The sequence below is a fragment of the Diadema setosum genome, chromosome 7 (genome assembly GCF_964275005.1).
Source record: "Diadema setosum chromosome 7, eeDiaSeto1, whole genome shotgun sequence".
Lineage (NCBI taxonomy): Eukaryota > Metazoa > Echinodermata > Echinoidea > Diadematoida > Diadematidae > Diadema > Diadema setosum.
In genome coordinates, this window is record NC_092691.1 from 2,906,806 (window position 1) to 2,932,098 (window position 25,293).

Sequence of the window (25,293 nt, forward strand, 5' to 3'; positions counted from 1 at the left end):
TGCTGAAAATAACAAATGCCACAGATATATCATGAGAGGAAACTACAATTTCACTATAAAGTTCTCTTCATTTTTGTGGTTCTGTAGCAGGAAATGACACTCTACATCCTTTTTCCAACAGTTCCTGTTACAGAGGATCATGTTAGTGCTTAACATTTTAAGAACAATTCAATAAAGGTGGGGGAGGTGGTCTAAACTTAATATTCTGGACTAATAATGTCTATACTGAGCATACAAATACTGATGCAGAGAAATTAAAATTCCTTGAAGACAGAAAAAACAAACAAACTTTAGTTTAGAATGGGTTAGCTACACATATCTGGCATGCTATAAAATCACATCTCAAGAATTGAAAAAAACAAAACAAAACAAAAACAAAAACAACCCCAAGATATGTTTCTCATGTCAAACTGTAATATTCTTATTTTGGATAAAGAAAAAAAAAAAAACCATACTTATTATAACATAAAACACATTGACAACTCCATATTAATTAATGCATCTTGCATAAAAACATACATTCTGCTGAGTGTGACCAAACACGGCGAAAGGGGGCATTTTTTTTTTGAACGCTTCCAGAAGAAACCCCCTCCTCCCCGAACCTGCATTGTTATAATTCATCTTACTAACCATAGTTTCATTCATTGGTCCCTAGCGACATGATAACACCATGCCCCTGACGGTCGTCACATCCGAGCTACACTCCAAACTCCTCCCTCTTCGCTAAATCCCTCGCCCCTAAACCACTGTGCAAATTTGTCCACAGAGAAATGACTCTCAGGTTTCACAATTTTTCAATCATGATTACTGGTAGAGCAGAATGGGGTGTTACTTCCAAATAAGAAAGAAGAAGAAAACAAAAATGAATGAGAGAAGAAGAAAATGAGTGACAAAACTCAGACCAAACAGCTTTTCAGTCAAACAGCACAGATTTGGCTCTGGGGAGACATAATTCTGATCACAGCCTCACAGGACGAACCTTCTGGGTATATAATATATTGGGGGGGGGGGGGGTGGGGGAATTGTAGGGAAATAAAGAAAAGAAAATTAAGGATAAGAATTATGGAAGCAGCAAGAATGAGAGAGAAAGAAAAAATGAAATATGATATTGATACTGGCAGCAAAAAGTTGCTACAAGGGTATATTTTCCAAATTAATCTAAAAACTTGAGTTTAAAGATGCATGATATTGCATCAAAGTGTAGACTTAGAACCTTAAATCCTTTTCTTGTATTGTCCCCTCTCTCTATTTCTTTCTCTCTCTCACTCTCTTTTTTTTCTGTCTCTCCACTTAATCCAGCTGGGTCAAGAAATATCCGGGAACAGAAGTCAAAAGGTGACATATTTTCCATTTTCCTTTTTACTTCCTATTGTAAAAATAATTCCTGTTTACTAGACTGGAAACAACCCACCAACAAACAGGAAACCGTAAAAGAAATCTGCGAAACCAATTCCAGTGTCCCAATTTGACAGAGCGTCGAGCTAAAAAACAGCCCAGAACGTTCTACTACGTGTACCTACACACTTATGCACACGTGCCTGTGTAGAGTTTGTGTGTGTGTGTGTGTGTGCGTGTGTGTGTAGTGTGTGTGTGTAGTGTGTGTGTGTGTGGTTATACGTTACTACCGTGTTTTTCACCTGTGCGCATATGTATGTGTGCGAGTTTATTTTGTGTGTGCATTTGACAGTTTATATGTGATCTGTTATCATGTTACCATGACAAAGTAATAGATGTTAAAACTGTGGAAATTGTGTATTAATGTGATTTGACTGATGGGCTAAGAAATGTGATCTCTGTTAAAATTCATCTTGTTTGAAAGAAATGCCACCGTAGAACAGTTCATAATCAGGAATTAATCAAAGTGAGGTTCAGATACAAGAGAAAGTTACGATTTTAAAGTTGGGGGACAAAACGGAACTGCTTTTGAGAGAGTCAAAAAAGTGTCAAATCCTTAGCAATCACTTTGGCTTACTGTTGTAACTCTTGACGTAAAATCAAAGAGTCTTGCATAACGTTTGATGAATGCTCAAAGGAGAACAATGGACAGACATGAATTATTTTATTTAAAAAACAGGCAAAAGAAAAATAAAATCCCAAACAAACATATTGACACAATAGAAGCACTGAAACACTTTCTGGTAGGGAAAATACATGTTTGATTTACTTCTTGCATTTATTTCCACATTTCATTTTCTACAAAACAAGGTATCAGTCACCTCATGAGTGACTGAAATCCGCAAAATTTACAGGCATTTTCTGTGACATAACATTACATTCACTTTACAGTGTGAAAAAAAAGATGAGGGGAAAAAAATATATGTACAATATATAACAAGTTTAGATTGAACTAAGTTAACATCACACCAATGCTAACTTCATACAGTGACATACTGGATTACTACGTATACCAACCTTATAAACAGCATTGTAGTATTCTGGGGGCTACAAAAACGTATTTCTCATTGAAAACAAAAATATTTTTACCTTTTCTGCAGTAGACATGTGCAGTTACCAAATTTAGGAAAACATTATTTTCCATGAAACTTGCAGTATTTTTGGCAAAAAACAGTATAAAATACCACAAAAAAGAAACAGCTGGCATCTATGGACTACCTATAGGGACATTGGGGAATCACAATGTTATTCTTCGTGAAAAAAATCTCGTACAAGATCTACAGTGAACATACATGTACTGGTGCCTTGTTATTTTTTCAACATTCGATAGGTTTGTATCTAATTTTTGCATCCTGTTTGAATGAAGAAAAGAACATCAGTTCTAGCTATGATATGCCAATTTTGCAGCAGTAGTAATCTTCCAAAACTGAAAACATTGATATTGTGTGTGTGTGTGTGTGTGTGTGTGTGTGTGTGTGTGTGTGTGTGTGTATGTGTGTGTTTTTAGTGAAATTGTAGAGATCTTTTATTGTTTTTTCCACAATTATTTCATACCATTCTATCTTGCATGCTGCCAGTGAGCAATATCACGAACATAGCCACAAATTATTCATTGTAACGTGTCATTACTGAGCGATATTATGAACACAAAATTCATCTTGCTTAACACAAATTGAAACAACATGAAAAAAAAAAAATCCACTTTTACAGAGCGGCAAAACTGACTCTTTTTTTCTTTTTTTTTCAAATCAAGTGTCTATCATACACTTTTGAACTCTGTAATAAATCGAGACGACTGATATGTTGCACGGTTCTGGTTCCCACGGCAACGGCACAAAAGCTTGCAATGATTTTTGACCTTGAAAGAAGTTGGTGCTGAGTGCCTGAGAATTTATATCAATTCCAGGCGACCCATTTTGACTGAGCCAGATCTGGTATGACAGAGTAAGGGTAATGTATATCAGAACAAACATGGCTTTATATACATATATATAGATATACATATATGTGTGTTTGTGTGTGTGTGTGTGTGTGTGTGTGTGTTTATGAAGCTTCTCCCACACTTGTCTTGTGGAATCAACAGAGCAAAACATGACAGGGATGAGCTTAACAAAGAAAGAGAGGATAAAACAAACCATGTGTCAGACCCTGATAATTGATATCATACATTGACACTGACAAAAAACCCCACAATGTAAACATACAAATACTCATATATTTGAATGGAATATGTTTCACAAAGCATGCCACTCCCCTCCATACCTTAACCACATCCCATCTTCTTTGAAATTCCCAAATGCACACTGCTACCTCCAGATCATCATCCACAGCGGAGCTACGTACTTTATTAAGGTCTGCCCAGCGACCTTGACTCTTAAGTTGATACCCCCCTTTAACGACTCTTGACACTGCCATGTATATTGCCAAGTCACTCAGAGCACTGATGATGGCATGCCGGAATGGGGAGACTCTGATGCTAGTAGAATGCTACACCACACCATGATCAGAATACTCGATTTGACAGAGAGAGAAAAAAAGAGACAGACAGACAGACAACAACAACAACAAAAACACAAAAACAGACAAAACCCGGCAGTCAGACAAATTACATAATTGATGTGATTGCCTACAAATGGGTTTTGCACCGGAGAGAGACACTCTCCGTTTGCCCTCTTGTTAATCCCTCCAGTTATCTTGTTTAGACATCGCCGTGGAAACTCCTCCACTGATTGGCTGCAAGAGAAAGCCCGTTTCAGGCTCGGGAATGATCGAGAGCTGAACAAACTGGGGGGATTGTTTAGTTCATCGACAGACCGACAAGGGCTCACCACCATCACGAGCCAAGTCTGGCATACATGAACCTACAACAGACCCACTTATTTCCCCCTTATTTTTCTCCCTTTTGCATTTATTGCTTTACAACTTGTCTCAATGATCCAGGTGAGTTTCATAACAAGCAAATTGATCAACATGTAGAAAACACAAAAGAATTTCTCAAACAACCTTAAAAGTTTTAATTGAGTTACACTTTCAGCTCTATGCAGAGTATAGGATTATTTCTCCTTTTGATTTTTTTTTTCACTCGCACATGGTACAAAAATTGTTTAGGAATGGAATCTCCTCTCCTCCCCCCCCCCCCTTGGAAAAAAAAAAAGAAAAAGGAGAAGAAAAATTATCATGAAAATTCCATCATTATTAGTCAATTATCATTAATTTTCATAACAGACCTGAAGGACGGTTCAACCAGGAGCATTACACAAAGGCAGCATGCCAGCATCCAATACCCATACCAAATTAATGTCAACCAAACTTGAACCCATACTGGTGCATGCATACAAAAACTGCAATAGTTCAGGTTTTCTGTCTTTGGTGCCCTGGAAACTAACCATGTATCTGCAATATCTGCTGCACAGGGAGGTAAAAAAAAGAGTTCTCCAAAGGTCACAGTCGCAGGAGTTATGGCATCATACAAATTCACTATATATAGCATTTATTGGACTGGAAGTAATGTGCATGATTAACTTTGGAGATATTTTCCAGGAAATCTGGGATCAAGTGCAGACATCTTTAGAAATATGATCTTATGCAACAAAATGAGACAGAGAGAAAAAGAGAGAAAGCAATTATAGAGAGGGAGAGAGCGAGAGAAGAGATACAGCATGACATCATCTGTTTTGGTTTTTCACATTGATGATGTCAGGAGGATGTGTTTGTACCACGAGGAAACAAGATGACAATTGCATCTCATAAACACCCCATCGCAATGGGAACAATCTGTGGTTCACACGCGTGACCCGCAACCAATGCTGCAAAGTCTCAAAGTATGCCGGCACAGACTTGCCGATAGCAGCTGTTGACGTCCATCTTGTGTCACGGAGGATAATCAGGAACAAACTGTCTTACCATATGTAGCATGAGGATAATAATTATAAAATACCCAACCTCTGCATGTCTCAAAGCATTTGGAGTTTGGCATTGGCTAATTTTGCTGAGTGCACAGAAAATCTAGAAATGCATTCATCGCACGAAACTTTTGCAGATTGCCACTGGCATTCAAGACATTGTATAGACAAACGCTTTAGTGAGCAATTTTACTTTCGTGAACCTTGGCTTGTTGCAAAACTTGCAAAAGTTTCATACACGTGAAAAATAATCTGATTTTTTTCCTGTCTCTAACTCTATGTCACTCATCTGTCAATGCATTGCTTTCTTTCTTAATTCATGTCAGCTCCTTACACTGTATGTTACTCATGAGTAATCATATTGTCTGTTATCATCACCACAATGAGCTTCATTATCATTGAATATCATTGAATATCATTGAATATCATTGAATATTATTTAATTTTCTTATTCTTCCCCCTTCCAGCCCACATGCTGTTCACTGTCTCTACCGACAAAACTGGTTGCAAAGTTCTGCCAAATTTGATTGTACAATGGCACTGGTGTGTACAGTAGGCAAACTACAAGAAGCACTGCATGTACCACGTGTGAGAAAGCAAAGAGATAAAATGAGAGCATCAATAAATGTGAAATAGGGCAAAATGGCAAAAAGAAATGAAGGAAAGTTACAGCAAGTTTCACACTACTATTAAAAGATCTGGTGAAAAAAATGGAGCATGACACAAAAGTCCTTGAAATAAAGTTATCAATATGAAAGAAAATAGCCTTTCAAAAAAAGCTAATTTTGTCGCATATAACAAAACCTCTTTGCCTTGTTGATAGGATGATGTAAAAGATTAAAGTCAGATGCTGAATACAGCCCTCCAGGTTCCATAGAAATGCACTGGCTTACAATACACGAGTATACCAAACAGTCACATGTGTTACGCGTGAATCTTCATTAAAAAAATAAAGCCATTCAGGTTGACTGTTAATCGTGTGAACTAACACACCTCATCACATGCTAGCCATGGTTTCGTTTTCTTACCAACCTCATGAGCTCTTCGTGACATACTGCCGCACATTTCATAACATGTGGCAAGAACTTGCACACAATGCAAACCATCCTTGTTAAAGCCTATTTTACAGTGACCCATTATTTATCTCCACTCTTTGTTATAGCGGCAACACAGCTGTCCGCGTGAGCGCGGCTTCTGATGACCGCCATTTGCAATATCACGTGACAAAAACACAAAAACAAAGTCCAATTTGACTTCAGCAGTCTGTACAGGTATTCGCAGAAGTCACAAAGCGAATTGCGCATGTAAAGAATTCAGCACCCACTCATTTTCTATGACTGGATGATTCAAGCGATGCCTGCATTCAAATCCCAAGAAAAGAGTGACCTTTTCAGCCCTTTTCTTAAGTTGATTCATGACAAAGGATTAGCTTGTAGATGCCTTAAGACATTCACATCTTGGCTGAATCCAATTTTCCATTTTCTTCACCTTCTTTCCCTCATGTACTACTATCTCCTCCTCCATTTTGATTAAGACAATTTTTTCTCTCCTTTTTTCTTTCACAACTAGAGAAGGAGCATCCAAGGTGAAAGTGCAAACACATAAGAGAACACAGGCAGGTTCGTAATGATATGACCCACATTGGTTTTCAAACAACACACACATTGAAATGTTCCCGAAACTTTGGTTTGTTTGACTGTCCCCATCGATCAGACGCTGAAAGTGATTGCATGTTCACATTGACATTTACTACTCATGAACTGCGTCTTATCCCGCCCCTCCCTGCGGTAAGACCTCAAATGGTTTGTTTTTACCGTTTTTCTTTCATTTGTGTGTTTTTGTAAATCATGACTTCTATGACGGAGGGGTGGGTGGGGAAGAAAAATGTGTAACTAGTCACATTCCAAACCAGACAAATATGTTTATAAAATGAATGTTGTGACATGTATTTATAGCCAGCTGGGTTCTATTCAAGCATGTGCGTTCTACTCCACTGAAAACAACAGAAGAATGAATGTGGATGTACAACACTATCCGCGATGACGTGTGTGTTTACAGAAAACATCAATATTTTGGCATATAATGACGCACAACTTCTTTTGGTGGAGACAACTTGCCTTGACCCGACACAGTACTTCATCCCTGACAGCCTCAGAGGAATGCCACAAGAAATTCAGAAAACATTTTTTTTTTCTTTTTAATAATTGCACTTACCGGAGCATTATCTGATCCAGAAAACAAAACAAAACAAAGCAGAACCATGCAGGGCAAATTCAGATTAGATACTAGTAGCCACATAGCTTTGTAAACAGATTATTCGACATAGTTGGAAAGGAGTTGAAGGATGGTGAAAAGTCTTTCATTGAAAGAGAGGAAAGCAACGGCATGCCATGTGAGTGGCTGAACATTCCATTTTTAGCTGGTTGCTGATTCTGTGGCTTTTGTGAACACTGCCCTTGTAAAGGCATCTTAAATAATCCATTCTAAACTACGTAACACAATGTCCAACTCGATTCTTGTTTGGTCCTTTATCACTTTCGCATGTTTACAGCATCAGTAATATATTGACATTACAAACTTCTTTGAGCAAAACAAAAACATGAGATGAGCGTTTACATCAGTGTTTACTTTTGTCACAAAGTTTTTGAAAGCACATCCAAACTCTAACAAATAAAACAACTGAAATATGTTCTGCTCTCAGCTGGAAATTGCGTGCGTAGGGATGGACTGGAACATTCTGGTACTTATCACAGGCTACAGTCTGATGTACTTCAGACAGATACTAGACAACGTGACGCTATCAGCACGTGTCTGCGATGATGACAAGTTCGCAACTTTCGAGCATGGTCTGCAACTTTCGAAATGAACGTCACGTCATGCCAATCGAATTCACATGCTGTGCTGGCAGATGCAGCATCTCTTACGCACAGCCGCCTGTAACGTTGGAGACTTACAAGAGAAATAGTGTGGTCTGTGGTTTCATCAAACTTGAAACACTTGTTCGAGGATCTAGAGATTAGCATGTGGCAAAGTTCTGTGTGTTGTAAGTGTGTGGTAAGGATGGAGGGACAGAGGTGGTGCTCAGTACTGTATCTGTGAAGGGCTGGCAAATTTCTATTAAGTTGGTGGAGATTAATTCAGGAGTACTGGCTAATCTATACCAGTCACAGGCTTAACAAAGTGCTCATGCACAACAGACAAGCACCGCCATGTAATTCATAAAAAATGTTGGCACATTTTTGAGACATTTTCTCTTCATAGAAATCACCAAATGATAATAAAAGGAGATTCTTCATTTTCATACTACTGGATGGGCATTATAGTTTAAAACGCGGCGAACCTCATTGATACCTGAGAACAAAATCTGATTTGAGTCAGTTGCATTGAGATGACACATATTTCTTTCCATTTCTATTTGTTTTGTTTCACTGGGACTGAAAGGACCAATTGGTAATCAAGATGAGCGGCTGTTTCATATCGAATCAGACACAGAATTTTGCAGTCACATTTCTCATCGCCAGACGGAATGTGCGGGGGAAATTTTCAGAGTGCCTGCAGACGGGGATCTACCACCGCGATGGATAAATCATGTGTCGAGCTGCTCTTCAAGTCACAACATGCTCAATTCAACCTTTGACGTGCCAGCTCGGTTTGGGACTCATGAAAACGTTTTTCCTCACACGCACACGTCATGCCACCAGAAACATGGACGGACGGCATTTCATTTCAATTTTTTTTTGTTCTTTTTTTTTTTAGTGGTTGTCATCAGAAAATGTGATAACATTCAAGACAAAATGTATCAGAACAGCATCTGGTGCGCAAGTCTGGCCGACAGATTTTTATTAAAAAAAGTGGGGGTGGGGAGGGAAGCAGACAAATAAGAAAAAAAGTTATGCTGAGTTTATTCTGGGATTTCAATTAACACTTTGCTCATGTGGGTTTAACAGTGCTAACCCTAGAGGAAAGGTAAAAGATCACGCACGAATGTTAATCCCGAAAACATCTGCACATCGCGTCGGGATGGAAGCGGTGATCGCGTAATATTGCACAGATGTTGATGGCAGGGGGGAAATTCCTCTGCTTGCTAACTTTCCAAAGCTTTCAGTGATGAGATTATTTGAATAAGGGATAAAAAATAAAAGGAAATTGATGCAGAACATCAGATAAATACTGAATATAATTCTAAATTTCCAGGTGACATCATTCTTCTGAAATGCCTGAGACAGTGACAATGTGTGTCTCTACAATCCTGAGAGATTTAGCACAAATCTACTCTTTTATAAACACTTTTCTAAAACTTTAATCCTTACTCAACTTGCTATATAATCCATTTATATATCAAACCATTAAAACTTTATCACAGCAATTTCGTTGATATTGTTTGACATCCATGCAGTAAAGTATATTACTTTCAGTAATACCTGGAGTATATAGAGCCATCTTGACTATACACGTGTGTCTTAGTATCTGTTTCACTAGTGACATTTTGCAAAACGGTAGTAAAAAATACGCACAAAGTAGAATAAAGAACAATCCTACATCCAAAGAATACAGCTAAACTTCTCAAAGGTTACCCAGAGTTGGGACATGGTTAAGGGTGACTACGCTGAACCAAGAGCACAGTTGATTTAAATTCTTGATATGCACCTAAAAACAGCCACTGGGCCCGAATCAACAAACACACTTTGCATTTATTACCAAATTCGTGCTGGGGTTTTGATATACCATAATGCTCAATCCACAAACTGCATCTGGAACTTTTTCATCTTGTCTATACTATTAACATGGTGGAAGAGTATTTGTACTTTAAATAGAATATTCAGGATAGTAGAGCTATAGGGAGGTGCATGAAGTTGGTCTTATTCAGACTTTAAACCTCACGATACCAAGTTATACTCTTCACCAGTCCAACATAATCTCAATTATCAACAAAGTTTAAACAACAACGCAAAAACTTTCACTTTACATCATTAACACACAAATATCCAAATATACATTTCATAGAGTTGCTTACAATTTAATATCGATAAAGCGTGAATCATCAATGACAACACAAAATTCAACAGTAACAACAAAAACGATGCCTTCAAAACTGAAGCGATAGGAGTCAAAGGGTGATGAATGTGGAGGAGAAGAAAATTGGCATGCCGTCTGCCTGCTGGGGCAGGTAAGAAATGGGATGAGAGGAAGGCAAGCTCTTTAAAGATAGCAGAGAACCCACATACCAGTCTCTCCTTTACACCGTCTGCCGTGATACGGACAGCTCCCGGTGCATTGTGGGATGTTATCAACTGATTCCATCTCTGACTCGCCTTCTCTCGCCTCGTCTCATCTCTCTGTCTATCTTTCCACATCCTCATCCCATCTTCTGCCATGGAGACTGGATGGGTGTGAGGGATAACAGAGATTGAGAAGGGGGAAAGAGGGAGGAGGAGGAGGAGGGAAGGACGAAGTGATGACATGTCGTCATGGCAACGGGATGTAGCTGGAAGGGGATGTGGCTCTCACGACTGGGGGAGTTGGGTGCGGTTGTGGCGGTGCCGAATGGTGCTGCTGTCATCCGCATCGCCATCGTCGGGAGGAAAGAGAGGGGAGAGGGAGGACCCGACGTCATCGATCTCAGTCTTCATCCGACTCTAATTCATCTGCACGAAGAAAATCGATAGAGGAAGGAGACAAAAAGACATGCAGAAGGTAAAAGTGATAACAACACTGATACAAACACATCACTCAAGGACTGCCAATGAGCTTGAGCTCCTTGAAGAGACAAACAAAAGATGCAAAAGTGAAGCTCGAGACAAGGACATTATAATAGCAGTAAAACAAAATCACATTTGGCAAACATGTGTGACTTCGTAAACATGTCTCGCATCTTTCAAAGGTATAAAATGACTTCACAGATTTGAAGAAAGCTGTTGCTTTCAAACTCTGTATGTACTGGAGTTTACGTAGTGTTCACCTGTAGCAAATTGCTATTCTTCACAAAGGCCTTGTGACATTTCATTGAAAACTGCTGCTTATATATAAGCTGTCAAAAATCCCCCAAACAAGCAAACAAACAAACATGCATCAACATACCAACAAAAAAAACAAACAAAGTGAAACTTTTAGTTTCTGGTTTCAGTGTGTCATTAAAGAGGAAGTACAGTAGCATGAAGTGATGATATTAAATCAGTGCTTTTCCCACACTCCCACATATATAGTCCGCAGGATGTACAAGAATAAGATAATAAAAAATACCGGAAACATGTTATCATTGCCTTCTTTTGTCTTCACAGCTCTGGTATTCATTTTCATGATGCAGCACAACACCATGGTCGGATAGATTCTCATCTTAAAACCACAGACTGCATTAGCATACAGAGTAAAACACTTCCAGCCTACACTTCTGAGCTCCATTTCATAAGCAGTTGCTATGATAGTAACTCTTGCTGGATAAAGGCAACTGTCACAGTAATGATAACAACCCTGCTTCCTGATTGGTTGTTGCTACGGGAAGTTGCTATTCTATCAAGAGTTGCTATCCTAACATCATTTATAAACTGTGGCTCTGAGATTTGAGCACCTCCATCAAATCATTAGCCTGTCATCTCATTGTAATAACTGTATCAGTTTTGAGTGAAGACTATTGACCCTTTTTAAGAGCAATTCCTGACCATGCTTAAGCATAACACACAGAATGGAACAAGTTTCATCAAACAGCATGGCATTATTCTGAAGGATGAAAGGCTGAAAGGCATATTTTTGGTGGAAAACACACTATTTTCTACCTGTCCTGCAACAGCCATGTGTAGAAATACAATTTGGAAAAAAGTAGCAATCTCCATGAAACCTGCAGTATTTTTGGCTCCCAAAAACAGTACAAAAATTTGCAAGAAAGCTATAGTTTGGATCTCTGTGTAAAAAAACAGCTGAAGACAAAAGTGACTGCCATGGACAGGACAGACAGCATTCCAACATGCGTGTGCCAATATTTCGAACATGTGTGTACTCCAACGTTTGCTGTGGACTGGAGGGGAAGACAAACCGTCCTCTGTGACACAGGGGCCAAGAAACTTTGCGAAAACACATCGATAGCACTTTGCGTGGTTGCCAATCCACTTTGCACAATCACCGAGGATAACATGATCACGAACACAAACACTTGATGAGTCTGTGCTTTTTCTCTCAGCTCTCATCACCATTTTTATATGAACATCAGACAACTATCAAATTAATATTCTCCTCCTCCGTCATACAGTGACTCTTGCTACTTTCTTGCTGTTTATTTGAATCAATGCCAGTCAACGCTTGGCAAAATATGCAGAGAATGGACTACAGAATGTTATTTTCTAGAGGCAAGTCACACCCTGAAAATAATCCAAATACCCCCCTCTTTCAGACTAGAGAATTCTCATATGGAAATATCATGTATGGAAATGGGATGTTTTTATGTGTCTGAAAGGTCATATATTGATACGGTATGTCATATGAATACACACCATATATCGAAACAATGGTTTGAGTATCGTTTTGATATACAATATATATTCATACGATGTATCATGTCTGAATGCTCTCATATCCATAACAATTCATATCTCATATCTCATATCCATAACAACTCATTAACATTTGATGACATAAATGGTATCCCGGGGTACCAAATAAAAATCAGCCATTTTGTTCAATTATTTATCTTTGTAAAAAGGTTGTACCCTGGGTGCCAAAAAGAGGAAATTATTTTGGTGCTGGAGCTAGCGCGCGCTAGCCACTGCACTGCACTGCACTAAAGCACACGCTAGTGGTATCGCAGCTTTCATGCACGCATAGTATAACATGCAGTGGCATGGGAATGCTACAATGTATGTACATGCACACACAGTGCATGCATTTTTCTCTGGCTGTCCTCGAGTGGATGTGAGGTGGCGCTACACAACGCGGTTACCCGGGGTACTACGGTACCCCGGGGTAACGCGTGATGCATCATTTCATGCTGTGAAAACATCATGCTTTATAGTATAAAGAAAACCATACCAGAAACCAGTGAAGTTACAATTTTACAGCTGTGAGTAACATCCAATCTGCATCGTACAGCTTATGACAAATGGATCCATATGATTTGTTTGTTTGTTTGTTTGTTCAGTGACATTTACTTTGATAAAGTAGAGAGAGAGAAAAAAAAAATCACCCACGTGCAGTTAGCTTTCAATAGAAACATGGCACTTTGGATTTGGTTGGTGCTTGAAACAAACATTATTATTGTCATCCCAATATTTGATATTGCATTACCAGCAAACTATAAAGGCAACTCATGCATAGCCAATGAAATAGTTTTTCAATTTCAATAAGCAGTTTTTTAGTGCCAATCAAGGCCAAGCCAAGGTCGCTTCAGGATCAAATTTTCGACACCCGATGTATTCAGTGTTGATTGAAAGACATACTGTATAACCATTAAGTCCAATGTACCCATAACTGATTTGATGACATACTCTGTAGCATATTTCTGTTATTTTGTTTTACTTCAGCTGGTCCATAAAAAAAGAAACATACTTAGGATTTTTTACTTTCACATATGTTGAACAAAATGAAGCCACTTTCATCAGAAATAAAATGTTTGCAGTCAAAACTACTCGATGGCTGTTAATGCTTCATATGACTACCAACATGCTCAAGGTCACAGCCAAAGGTAGGAGTACAATAGATCAAAAGGTGCCGTGCCGCCGCATCGTGGACCGGTGTCGCCCGTCATTGTGGAAACTAATCAACAAAAATTGATTCACACTCTCTCTCACCAAACGAGGCACATCTATTGCAGCTGATGTGTGACGAGCACTCATGTTTGTGCCACACGGACAGAGGAACTTTAACGATTGCCAGAGCAGATGTCACAGCGAGCATCTCTCTACTGCGCAAACAAACAAAAAAAAGGCAATAAATTACTTGCTGCTGTTAAACTTTTGGCTTCATAATTAAAAGCAAACTTATCTGGATGTTGATGATTAGCAATGATAGATTTGTTTTATTATTATTATTATCACTATTATTATCTTTTATTAGGACTGTTTTGTCTCAGCCATTTCAAAACCAATTTTCATCAAATAAACTTTTAATTCCTCTTAGAATTGTAAGCTTTTTAATATTTCATTTGTGGTTTCTCGTTATCTCACAAAAGAAGAGATGGAAACCCGAAGCCCATCTCAACCAAAACTATCATCATCAATTCAACCACTGCCCCATCACTTACCCTTCACACATGAACATACCCCTCTACTATCTACCAGGCTACTTCATTAACATTCCATTAATTAATCCTGACAATTGATCCCGAATGAAATTTGATGACCCACTCAGGCATGACTTAGCAACGGCCCAAGACTAAGGTTAAGTGATGCAACAGCGTTGGAAGGATTACATAATCCCTTTTCATGGACACTCAGATATCATCTTAAATCTGTGGGAAACGCCTGAGAAAGCAAGCTGGCAGATGTGCTGACCAATGAAAAAACATACGATGGGGATTAACAAAGAATGCATCATGTGCTATTTTATTTCTTTGTGCGCTATGAAAGCAGCAAACACAAATGCAATATGTTGTGAAAATTTGAAAGAAAATTAAAAAGGAAATGAAAAAAGAAAGGAAAATGAGTTTCCTAGTTGGCTACTATTGGTGAGTCATCATCCTGCATAGTATGTAATCAGCATAGATATGAAGTTCATAGAATAAATATAATGATGATGATGATAATAATAATAATAATATTAATAATAATAATAATAATAAAAAAGGTAATAATAATAATAATAATAATAATAATAATAATAATAATAATAATAATAATAATAATAATAATAATAATAATAATAATAATATTAAATCTTGGTCATGTGACTGTGCAGTCATCATGTCATCATTATACCTTTAATATAGTTTACCTGTGAAATTCACTTACAGGACAAGTTCACCTTCATTAACATATTAACCAGGATTGAGAGAATGTAGCAATATTAGTAGAACACATCATTGAACGTTTGAGGAAAATCGGACAATCCGTTCAAAAGTTATGAATTTTTGAAGTTTTTGTGCAGTCACCGCTGGATGAGAAGACTACTGAAGTGTATGATGTCACATGTGTACAACAATATACGGAAAATACAAAGAGAATTTCACAAAATTTCATCTTTTGAAAAAAGTACACATTCCCTTGACTCGTTACTGACATATGTTATGGGTAATATTATTCCCATTGCCTTTAGAAAGAGGCAAGTCAAGTGCTATTTTATTAGGGGAAAAAAGTGAAAATATGTTGAATTTTCTCTACATTTTCTTTATACTGTTGTACTCATATGACATCACGAGCCTTAGTAGTCTCCTCATCCAGTGGTTCCAACACAAAAGTTTTAAAAATTCATAACTTTTGCATCGATTGTCCAATTTTCCTCAAACTTTCACTGATGTGTTCTACTAATATTGCTGCATTCTCTTAATCCTTATGTTAATGAGTCTTTTGCTAATATGATGCCTTGATTTTATGCAGATCAAGTTTCTACTTGAACTCAAAGCTCCTTTAAAGGCACATTGTCCGGTGGTTTAGTCAAATGCGTACGCGGGCGCACGGCGCAAGTTTCCTATAAAGACCTACGCTATCGACTTCTCTTTAGCGCTTACACTGTGGCCCACTTCCCCGAGTCCGAAGAAGTCCGATCCACTGTAGTCAGTGGTCCAATCACAATTCGGCTCATGATTCGGCTGAGGGGGATGACAGCTTTAGCAAACTTCTTTTGTGATGCCATAATAAGAAGCACATATGCACGCACCCTGGCATTACTATAGACTGCGCGACGCACAGAGAAGACAACGAAGGCAACGTTACTTAGCAACACCTAGGCACTTCACTCTTGATGACAGCTCAACTTCGGTAATCTTCGTATCAATGCTAACGGTGATCGGCAGTATCATCAACAGCGCCCTCTACACTACCGGGACTATGCGACTTTAAACCTCCTTGTGCCACATTAATTCATTGTCCATAGGTGTGTGTGTCAAATTTGTTCACATTTGACTCATTGGCAGAGAAAGGGCTAAAACCCAATGGCAAAGCCATCGCCTATGAATCCACAGGTGCATTCACACTGGAATTATACCTGGTATTAAATACCACAGTACTTTGTTGGTACCTTCCTCATTGGCAAAATATCATGGTAAAAGATGTGGCAGTAACTCACTCAGTAACATCGTCATTCACGTAATACCGTTGTATACTGTAAAAGTGGATATTTTCGCGTGGCTAATTTTACGCGCTCGGCCCAGTAAGAGGAGTTTCGCGTGTTTTTAATTCCGCGGAATCAAGACAGTAAAGTACGGGAACATATGGCAAGCAAAAATATTCGCGTGCTTTTATTTTCGTGCTAGTTTCTGGTTGCGCGAAAATTTCAACACCGTGAAAATTTCCACTTTTACAGTAGTACGGCCCCCCGCCAAAAAAAAAATTACAATCAGATTTCCACATTGATAACTTTCAATATGATTAAACTGTCTGAATGCTATTACAGGGTCTAAAAAATATAACATGTGACCTATATTTTGCAGAAAAAACCATTTAATTTGGTTGAGCGGTCACAGAGAAATGTGGATCATTGGAAAGCATGTCATGGTCTGTTTCTTCCAAGTTTAGCACATGCGTGCCCTGAGAACTGCATATTAATGTGTGAACATTATGGACAGAACTTGGAGGGAAGGGATTCCTGACTTGCTCTATAAAAATCCTCATTTCTCTTTGGCCACTGAAGCAAATGGGATGGGGTTTTCTGCAGGATGTGGGTAATAAGTTATAGTTTCATACACTGTATCCTGAAACTATATTTGGATTGATTCAGTATCTTTTAAGTTATTGTTGCGGAGGGCCCCGTTGTAATCTTTTCTTTTTTTTGGGGGGACATATGGTATTTCTGGCATTAAAGCACTGCCCGTGCACATAACTCCAATGGGAAAAGACACAAGGTGTATCAGGTCATATGAGAGATATACCTCTGTATGATCAGGGGCAATTCATGACACGATTCACCCTCAAATCACGCATATTTTGTGCGAAATTTGAATTACCACCCTAAATACAATATCTTGTGATGTGATTTATGATGTATTTTGCAGAGCATTTTTGCTCACATTACAAAGCACCACGGTATTTCACCATCAATGTGAACGCACCTAATGACATTCTTAAACCAGTGGTTTGGAGAGGGTTACGTTCCATACAGAATCTCACAGGGTATAGGATGAAAATAGTTCACACGCTTGCAAGTACACATGTTGTCAATACACCACAATCCTCTTTAAGTCCTTTGCGGCCAGAGCGAGACCCTTGGGTATACACCTGTATGCTAAACTGCAAGTGGAGTCTTATACCACAAGACCACAATGCTATCTTTAGAAAACTCAGCATCATGAAGAAGAAGGGGGAACTCTTAGGAGAGAGAAGAAACCTTGGATGTAATCCTTCATTCGCACACACAAAACCGCACCTCAACCAATAACAGGGATGGAATACGGGGGGGGGGGGGGGGGGGGGGGATGGGGAGATCGGGAAAGGGGAGAACAAAAATTATCTGCACAATCAAAGTAATATATGAAGTAGAATTCCCCATTCATGCCCACACGATTGTGCATTAGTCAGTGAGGGATACAGAGTGTATCCGACAGTTACCATGGCAACAGATGGGGCATTAGAGAGCAAAGATCCCTCTTCATAAAAGGGGAGAGGGAAGGGTGGGAGAAGAAAGAGAAAGAAAGAAAGAAAGAAAACCCCACAGTGGTTCTCAATCTTTGTACGATGACTTCGAGGCTGCATAAAAACACTCCTTCTAAAACTGCCTATGAGGAGATAAATACATCAGCTGAAATGCTCCCTGCTGAGCACCCAAGCCTCCCCTCCTCGTCTCAACGGTGGACGACGCGATGGACTGCAGCACAAAGCAAGATTGGCAAATTTTGCCGTTCTCTAAAACTCAAGTCAAGCTTACATGCAAAGGAAGGCAGGGAAAGAGAATGAGAAAGAGCAAGAGAGAGAGAAAGGAGAGAGAGAAGAAAGAAAATGGAGGAAGATAGAGAGAAGAATAAGAGAGATAGAGACAAAAATGAGGGAGAGAGCAAGCAAGGAAAAAAAAAAGAGGATGACAGGAGGAAGTGCATCAAATTATCTGACTCAAAGAATTTGTGCATTATGGACAAAAAAAAAAAAACCCAACAAAAACCTAAACGACAATGTTTCTTGAAAGATATCTCCTTTTTCATATCTTTGAATTCACCTCCCTGATTCAGTGGACTGGTCACCGTACACATGAGATCTGAGAACCAGGTACTGAAAATGTACAATCCATCTCGCACAGAGTTGACTTTGTGTATTATGGAGCTCTTCAAATGCTCCAGGTTCGCTTGGACACGAAGCCCTTCCTTCTCTGATCCATGTACCATTTATTTTGAAGTCCTTCAATATACCTCACACACAATTCTACCCACTGGATTCTTCACCACGGTTTTACCCGATTTCAGTTGCTTAAAAATCATGGCACTGTGCAAGACTGTGGTCAAACATAACTATAGTTACCACTCACGAGAAACGAAATAGGCGGTCATTACACACAGGTTAACACTGTAGACAGTCTGGTGGTCAATTTCTTATTACCACAAATCATCAATAAAATATATAACACGCATGTTCACAATATTCATATGAATGTCAAAAGTCCCAACATGTCACTACTAAATTTATGTCTTACTAGCTTCAAAAGCGCAAAAAACCTGGCAGTATATCAATCTCAGTTTTATTCTCTTGTGGTTAACAGGTTGTTCCGTGAAATGTTAAAACTTTTTGGAGTAAGACCAGTGACTAATTGCTGTGCTGAGGTATAGGGCTGAAACTGATGATGATGATGATGATGATGATAATGATGATAATGATAAACTGCATTTAAATGTTTATCTGCAGAACATTCAAAAGCATCCAGCTCCCACAATATGTCACATATCATTCATAAAGTTGCTGGAAAGATAGGTCTTTAGTTCAGATTTAAAGGTACCATGGTTGTCATACAAACATAGTTCAGTTGTAACAATTTAACTGAATCTGCAGTCTGTGGCAACTACTGAAATATAGTGAAATATTAACAGGAGGTAAATCAGTCAGTCACTGCACACATTAGAAAGGTGACCACTATATGCAAGGATTTGAACTTACAAAATTTTGTTCCTTTCCAGAAAGTTAGTAATGGCCTCAGAAAATGGAAGACTGCTATAAAGAAAGAGTCAACTCTGTCATTACGCTGAAAGAAACCCTTGTAATGATGTAAAGGCAGAGAAGAGATTTTGTAAAAGGTTTTCCTCCCATTAAGTAAAAGAGGGCAAAGTTTGCCTTTGAAACCCAATTGTGAGGTTTCCGCATACATCATTTCTAAGATTTGCTTGTACTTCATGATTTTATAAGGAGTGATGGCAGACAATGAACAAATACTAACTACTGAGTGATCTCCTTCGACTTTCATGGAACCCTAGGAATCTTCTTTTCCTAGAAATCCTTTTTCTCTTATCCCTTCAGGATATCTTCATGTCCATAGAAATTTCTCCCCCATTTCTGCTTCATAATCTGGAAGCATTTATTGTCTGTCTAAGACTCTCCATCAATTTATACTTGCCTTTATTCAAAACGAGGTTCGCACGTCTAAAATATTTGTGCTGTGTGAAGACGGAAGGAGCAACCATGAGAAGAGAAATTTTGTCTGCACCGAGATAATTTTTCATGACATTAATCTTCAGACGGCGGGATCAGTTCTGCAAACGGGGCTGCTTCTCGCGATGCAGCGGAACGTGCAATTAAGCAGAAACGGCTGATTTGTGCAGCGTTTGCTCAACAGGAGGAACATGAACGGACAGCATTCCCACAGCGGTTGCCCAGACCCATTTTTAGATGGGGGGGGGGGGGGGGGAGACACATTACCAATGATCTTGTTCAGGCTAGTCTGTCATCCACACTTTCCCATGCTTACTTCCCATTTTTTTTTTTTGATTTGACAATCAGTAATCTCTTTTTCTACATTAACTTGTGCACAATACTACGGGCTTTTCTACATTTTAGGTCTATAAACTTAAGAAGTGATGAAAGATGTGTATTCACGAATACAGAGTTTTACTGACATATTTCCATTGTATGCACATCTTGAGAACAGAGATTCCCGTATACTACCAGCAAGCTTGCCCAGGGACCGCATGACATAGCACCAATCAGTGCTTACTGGTCAGTATCCCAGGAATTGTCTTGCTTTTTGTAAGAATACATGAGCTGAACAGCTTAATGCTAGGAATAGGCTTGGCTAGGAATGCCTGGCAAAGGCGGGAAAATATCCATAGATCTAGGTACATTGGGCACAGCTGCCCCTTGAGATCTGAATATGGTTAAGTTTGATATCAATATTAACACATGTTAATCTGTCTATTGATCATGTCAATAAAAACACTATGCACAACTTTAGATTCAAAATATGCTGAAATTATCAATTCCGTCAAAGACAAAGACTCACACACCAATACATCAGATATTAAGCATAAAGGTTAGATTTAATTGGCTTGTCTAGAGGGATTAAAGATATATTCTGTAAGTATTCATTCCTAGCAAGACAAAATCCACCCTCTCATTAATTGATCTTGCCATTGGGGCAACCCCCCCAGCACTCTAGCTTCAACACACACAAGTTGTGAAAACTACAATCTAAATCTCTTCTTTGGGTCCAGGAAAGTTTCACTTTTGGGAAGTTCACTCATACAAGTTGAACAGGTTCTTGGTTTTCTGAGGTGTTTTCTCCCTCTCTCTCTAGCCAGCAAGAGATCACATTGTACTCGGTGGAAAAGTCAATTCTTCGCAGGGGAGACCCCTCCTGCGATAAATCACGGGCCGACAAAATTGCCTCATTAATTTCATATCTCAGGGGCGCGTCGCAAGTCGGTGGACTCCACACGTCTCGTCACTTAGTCCCACACGTACAATATGAGGAGTTGCTGCCACCGCAAAACATCCAGCCAGATGCCTACCGACGAGGGAAACGTAATTGGGGCCATAAATTGTTGGATGTTCCTGGGGGAAAACTCGTTCCACCGTCTCGAGGGAATTGATTACCAGCTATATTTAACCATGATATTGCTAAACGCACTTCTCTGCTCCAAAACGTCATGTCGCATCCACGATAAATGGCATACGTCAAAATATTCTGGCACACTGATGCCTCTGACATATTAGATGACTTACTGTACTCTTCTTCATGGAATAAGTACAGATGAAAATTCTTATCTATTTATCTGCACATGTGTTACTGAAATAGCTGCCTCGTTAAGCACGCTCAAAAATAGCAGTCAATGCTAAAAAGAAGAAAGATGAAGGAAGCCTATTAAAAATAAAAACTATGAGCCTTTCATATTCACAAGTGAAATTCAGAAGTTTGTTTTTAATATCTGATGTTCATTCGTGTAATATTTTCCTGTTTGAGTACAGCATCCTATAAATAAAAAACAAAAAACAAAAAAATAAATAAAAACTTATATGAGAAACAAAAGCCACATTCACATGTACAAAATAGTGGGATAAGGATCGTGATCCATACCTTGTAAGTTTTTGGAAGCGTTTGCAAGGACAAAAATATCCCACTAATTAGCAATTGATAAATTGATAAATCTATTGCTCTTGCGTATCACATTGGTGTGGTGTGCACTTTGAATGATGGGATATAAAATCTCGAGATTATTTGGTCCAACGTTTACACTGTCACCGCGGAGCAAATTATCAGGATAATCAAAAATTAAGCACAAGATTTCTTGGGATTTGCATCGTGATGCTGATCGCAATAATTGGTGGGATTTTTTTTTTTTTTGTCCACACAGGCAGAAATCTTGAGATTTCAATCACGATGCAAATCTTGAGAGTTGTATGACGCTAATTCCTGTACGTGTGAATCCCACTACAGAAGCTTGATGTGGCCATCGTTAAAGGAAGCAGGGAGCAAAGGTCATTCACCTTACATACAGGATGGCCGTGCCAACATCATGGTCAGTTTTGACTTTCTGTTTTTCACTACAAACTGTTACAACAGCCATGTTCACACGGATACTTTGTCATCAACGACAGGCAAATTAGCTGCAAACAATGAGTTACATTCACCTGGTGCCGATTACAGATGATATGACCCTTTCGCTAGCAATGCCCCGAACTCAACGATAAATCCTCAAGTGCAGTGCGCTGCATGCAATGACCCTCAATTTCAAGCATACTGAGCTTTTGCATGCAGGTGTTTAATTTACTGGACGTAATTCAGTGCCTGCAGGGATCACATCTCACAGCAAGTGTTTTGCTAACTGTGCTAACATGAGCCTGCTATATAAACTACACGTAAAGCTGCAGCTCTGTGTCCATCTAACTAGTACAACATGCCTTGACATGGGATGACATCACCATTGCCACCTTTTAGCACTGATAAAACAAATAGCACATAAAAGAGAGTGACCTATGCACTAATTGCCACCATTGTGGCTGAAGCACTATTACCAATCATCAGTTCTACAACCAGTTGCCATTCAGCCTTGCTTGTACATTAATTATGATGATGATGAAGATAATGATAAAGCATTATACCATGACAATAAGGATTATAACTATCATTATCTTTTACTATTTGTTTGTAATCAAAATTATAATCAATAAATTATATATATTTATCAATTATTATCAATATTATCACCATTATCATAATTACAGCTCTTGTTGCCACTATTATTTATTAGCAGTTCTTACTTTCCTTTAGCGTAATTATTACTACTACAACTACTATCATCACTATCACTACTATCATTTCAGCATTAAAAGTGTGAATATGCACTCTAATTAATTACTTTGCAATAACTTTGTAGCTGAGTGGACTGTAATGCATGTGTGTAAAATCGCTGATGTAAAATTTATCAAATTCAAGACTGGGTTTGGCGTCATTTATACCATTGAGCACCCCCATTCCCTTTTCATCCCAACTACAAATTGCCCTGAATATTTTACTTTCATCCACTGCTTTTCTATTTGAGAATAATTATCAGACAGAGTATTAACCTGGTACCTTACCAGCAGAAATGCACTGGTAGCTAACGCTTGCAGAGCATTATTGAGGCACTAAACAAGAAACACTGGTATCGCATCCGATTGATGTACGTACATCGCGACAGATGACACGTATGGTGATTACACTGTTGTAATCTCACGGTCATAACGAATCAGTCAAATCATTAGATATAATGTTCTTCTCAAGGTAACCAGCTAGGGTGCAGAGCAATTAATTTGAGTTTTCTGTTAAAGGCATAGTTTACCATTTGCAGATGAAACAAAAACCCAGCATTAGTGCTTTAAAATAGTTCTAAAATGAGAGTTAGGGATAGAAACAAGCTCTGTACAGATTTGAATCCATATTATCGATGTTAAGTGTTGTTAAATACACAAAATGTGAACAATAATTATGATAAAAATGTTTCCAGACTAAAGCGTCTACAGTTATGCTTTATCACGAAAAATACTGATATCTCCTTATATTGTAGGCTTTATTACAAACATTTTAGATGGTAGGATGTTTTGTGATACAACAGACCTACACACATACATCAAATGTGATATCTTGACATTTTTTAAATCACTGCTCCCAAAGGTAAAGTGGACCTTTAAGACTGTAAATTCACGCTGCAAAGATTTGTGTCGATGCATTTTTTTAAAATGAATAAAATCTATGTGACACAATTCTCATGTCTCCAGTACACACACATTAAAAGAAAGAAAGAAAAAAAACCCCACCAACCTCTTATCGACTGTTGGAAGAGCTCAGCCACATTGCTGTCATAGGGAAATTAATATAGCACTATCATCATCGGCTTGAAATTCTTAAGTCAGAAATAGGGGTAAGTTATTTCAACCTGATTATGGTTTTAGCTTTTCAGCTGTTAAAAAAAAAGAAATAATTTAACGGTTATAGCCCTACAAAGAAAAAGAAATTGATGATAACTATCATTCAGAGAGATTAAAGTATCACAGAAAACACTTAAGATATACCAACATTTGTCAGAAAGAGATAAGAAAGTTGAGGGCCACTTATTTTACTAGATCCATGTACTGTCACTCAGTAAAGTAGTTTCTGCACATTTTAGCCCTGTGATTTAAATTAACCAGCCCAGAAACATCAGGAAATGACAGGAAATACCTATCTTCAGCATTAATATCACTGGGATTACAACTGCTTAATTGATGATTTCAGAATTGATTCAGCCCCTATTATTCTTCCAGATTAGAGTTCGTATGTCAAAATCCAAACAGGGGCACTAAATCTCTACTATGCTACAGATTGTTATTGGATCGCTTGGAATCTCTGCTGGCATTTCCATGGGTGCGGGTGATGGGACCATTCCCATTTAGATGTCGGCCAAGAGTGAGCTGGCATCACTCAAAAGGCACTCTCTGGTACCCCAACAGGATCCTCAACAATCTGATGGGATAATAAACATGTGGAACATGAGGTCTTCATACTACAGGCACGACCTTTGAACCCTGGACTGCATTAAAGTGGGGGGGGGGGGAGGGGTGGTAGAAAGAAGAAAATAAGTTAAAGGTTTGTCTGAGGACTGCTGTTACTTTCATGCAAGTGGAGCATTCCTGCAATGCAGGGGGATGGATATACAATATATGATTGCATATGTTGGCATTCAAACACACGACTGCACCATAATCAGATAATCGCAAAGCTCATGAATATGGATGAGTCTCACTCATTCACAGTCCAGACTCGTGAATATGCATCAATTTTACTCTTCCACAGCCCAGAATTTGTTGAGAGCTTTGCGCCGCCAAGTTGATACTCCCAGCGGGTTATCTGCACATCGGCACCAGTTTTGAAGTAAAAGAAGTGCTAGCCTCTGCCTGTCCTTTACCTTTTTCATATGCTCTTATCAAGCCCC

General features: G+C 38.7%; 1 protein-coding gene across 1 annotated transcript in view; it reads right to left on the reverse strand.

The window, feature by feature from the left end:
- Positions 1-9,857: 9,857 nt before the first annotated feature.
- LOC140230779 (methyl-CpG-binding domain protein 2-like) overlaps positions 9,858-25,293 on the reverse strand; it is a 70,737-nt gene continuing 55,301 nt past the window's right edge. Inside the window, exon 6 of the mRNA XM_072310919.1 lies at positions 9,858-10,942. Within this exon, the coding sequence (XP_072167020.1) occupies positions 10,917-10,942 (26 nt within the window). The 3' untranslated portion in view covers positions 9,858-10,916. The remainder of the gene's footprint in view (positions 10,943-25,293) is intronic.